Here is a 2,621-nt window from a genome sequence, read left to right as displayed (position 1 = left end):
ACTGTGTGTATTCTTTATTTTTAAATTTAAAACTTGTTGAAGGTCACTCAGGGTCATGACCTTGACAACATATGTCAAGGTCAAGGTCATTAGGAGAGGTTCCCTACAGTGCACGACTATCAAACATATTTTAAAGCAGGGAATTCTCGTGTTATATATTTAAACTTTTTTTTCATAACTTTTTAACGAAAAACGAGCGACGACTAAAACTTATTGAAGGTCACTCAGGGTCATGACCTTGACAACATATGTCAAGGTCAAGGTCATTGGAGGGGGGTCCCCTGATCTGTATATTTACCGTACATATATATACATGCAGTGCCTGTCGATATTTACAAGTAACTCTCTTTCTCATTCTCTTTCAAGCCTGTTTCCTTTTGTATAATTTGTTGTTAAATATGGTATATATACGATAATAAAACTTAATAAATATTTTTATTGTTAAGAATATACTTAACAATATTACAGTAAAATTAAAGAATAAAAATGCATAAACATCGATTAGATTTTGTTCCATCCAGCTTTGATACCTAAGTGGAGTTATTAAAGTCCCATTTGGATGGCGGACTGCATATTCAATGCCCCAAATAGCTAAATCTAACGGCGGTATTGGTCGATCTCGGAATTCACTAGATAATTGTTTCATGTTTCTTGTATATCTGCACCAAACATGTTTTACTATTAACGTAATATAATCTTACATTCGTATATCTTAACTTTTAAATTCGGTATAAGCATACCTAATTTTTTCCAACTTTTTCAATGTTTTTACATTGCTTATAATTTTTAATTAACTTTTATTCCTTTAATTTTTTTATTAATAAAAGTACTTCAAAAATATAGTAAGGTGACGTCAAATGACATCTTAGTGACATTTTTAATATCAATGGATGTGTTCAGCAGAAAAATTAATCAGAGAGCGCTCATTAATTTTTAATATTGGTTTCTACATCACACTCCGATCCAGCGAAAAACTAAAAACAAAAATCAATCATTAAAGAATCGCTGAACGCTTACTGATCTCTCTCTACTGAACACAGCCAATATAACGTTATTAAAACGTCACCTTGCTACTTCCAACGTCAACCTTAATGAGAGCAAATCACAACGCATTAATGAAAGCAAATCACAATGCATTATTTTTACTCTAAAAAAGATGACTCGGCTGCCAATCACAATCACCAAATAATTTCATACTCTAATTCTGCAAAATACGTTGGCATGACACTTGACCTAAACTTCGTTAGAAGAAGCATACAAAGAGAGGAAGCAGAATAATATGCAAAAATGCAGCGGATGATTGGTAGAAGCTTCAAATTATCAGTGAATAATAAACTATTGTTGTATAAACAAATCGGTCCTAATAAAAAACAAAGTAAATAATGATACATACATTTGCTTGAAATTGTTATGTTTCCTATTATAGGTATGTCTGACGTTTCGATGGAAAAAGAATTATTTACAATATATTTGTTTTTATAAAAGTTATAAGCAATTGAATTAGGTCGAATATGCCATAGTTAAGTATGTTGTTCCCATAATGTGGTATTAACAGATTAATTAAAAGTAAAACTGAGTATGATAAGATATATAAATAAGAAAACCAAATTTTATAATCAGTTTTTACAAGAGCGTTTAAATTAATTAAACCAATTATAGTATTATACTATCTTATATTAGTTTAAACATTACTTCGAATATTATATATTATTTGATTATGTTAATTTACTGTTTATATAATAATTATGATATTAAAACGTAATCGAAATTTGATACCTTTCATTGTAAAGTATTTCTTCCACTGCATGTAATACAGTCTGCGTGGACAGTGTTTTAACATCTAAGTATACTCCAGCATCCTTAGCTACTACTTTTTGTGCATTGCATTTTTGGTCTACAAAGAAAGGCATTACAATCATTGGTACACCTTTCCAAATGGCTTCCTGTATACTGAGAAGACCACCATGAGTCCAAATTGCTCTGATATTCTTATGAGCTGCACATAAAAATTTATTATAATGAAAATCTCAATTGTTATACTGAATCATTCATATAAACATTTTATTATTTATATTAATACAATGCATTTTTTAATCTAATTTTGTTTAAAACTAAAAATCATTTTTAGAAAAACCAGTTTTTATTTAAAAATGTTAACCTGTTATTATAAAAAGATTATAAAATGTAATTGAAATATTTAAAAACTAAGATTATCTACAGATATCAAAAAGAAACTGTTAAAAAAAACATAAAATTGTTTAAACACTATTGTAGAGATAATAAGATAAATCTAATGCAACAAAAACTCCCCAGTAAACGAGAATGAATTGACATGGATTGAAATGGATTCAAATTTTCAGGAATACGCTTTTGAGAACGTTAAAATCCTTTTTGATCGCAATGCATTTTTATTCATTTATAAACATTGCATATGAATAAAGGGGTGGCACCCAGTTGGACACGGCTCAATTGGACAGGAGCCACTCACAGCGCTTGAGACTACAAAGCTCCGAGATGGTTGCTTTTGCCTACAAATCGATTGCCTACAATACCTTTTGCCTACATCACTTTTGCCTACAGTTCGATTGCCTACATGTATTATTGTCTACAGCTCGATTGCC

At 30.0% G+C, this 2,621-nt stretch overlaps 1 protein-coding gene across 1 annotated transcript in view; it reads right to left on the bottom strand.

The window, feature by feature from the left end:
* Positions 1 to 271: 271 nt before the first annotated feature.
* Positions 272 to 2,621, bottom strand: part of LOC108766825 (UDP-glucuronosyltransferase 2B17-like) — a 7,751-nt gene continuing 5,401 nt past the window's right edge. Inside the window, exons 5-6 of the mRNA XM_018516346.1 lie at positions 1,777 to 1,996; positions 272 to 659 (exon numbers count right to left, since the gene is read on the bottom strand). Coding sequence (XP_018371848.1) covers positions 362 to 659; positions 1,777 to 1,996 — 518 coding nt within the window. The 3' untranslated portion in view covers positions 272 to 361. The remainder of the gene's footprint in view (positions 660 to 1,776; positions 1,997 to 2,621) is intronic.

The sequence above is a fragment of the Trachymyrmex cornetzi genome, unplaced genomic scaffold (assembly GCF_001594075.2).
Source record: "Trachymyrmex cornetzi isolate Tcor2-1 unplaced genomic scaffold, Tcor1.1 scaffold628, whole genome shotgun sequence".
In the NCBI taxonomy this organism is placed as follows: Eukaryota; Metazoa; Arthropoda; class Insecta; order Hymenoptera; family Formicidae; genus Trachymyrmex; species Trachymyrmex cornetzi.
Note: the sequence above shows the minus strand (reverse complement) of the source record. Positions and strands in the feature narration are given on the sequence as shown.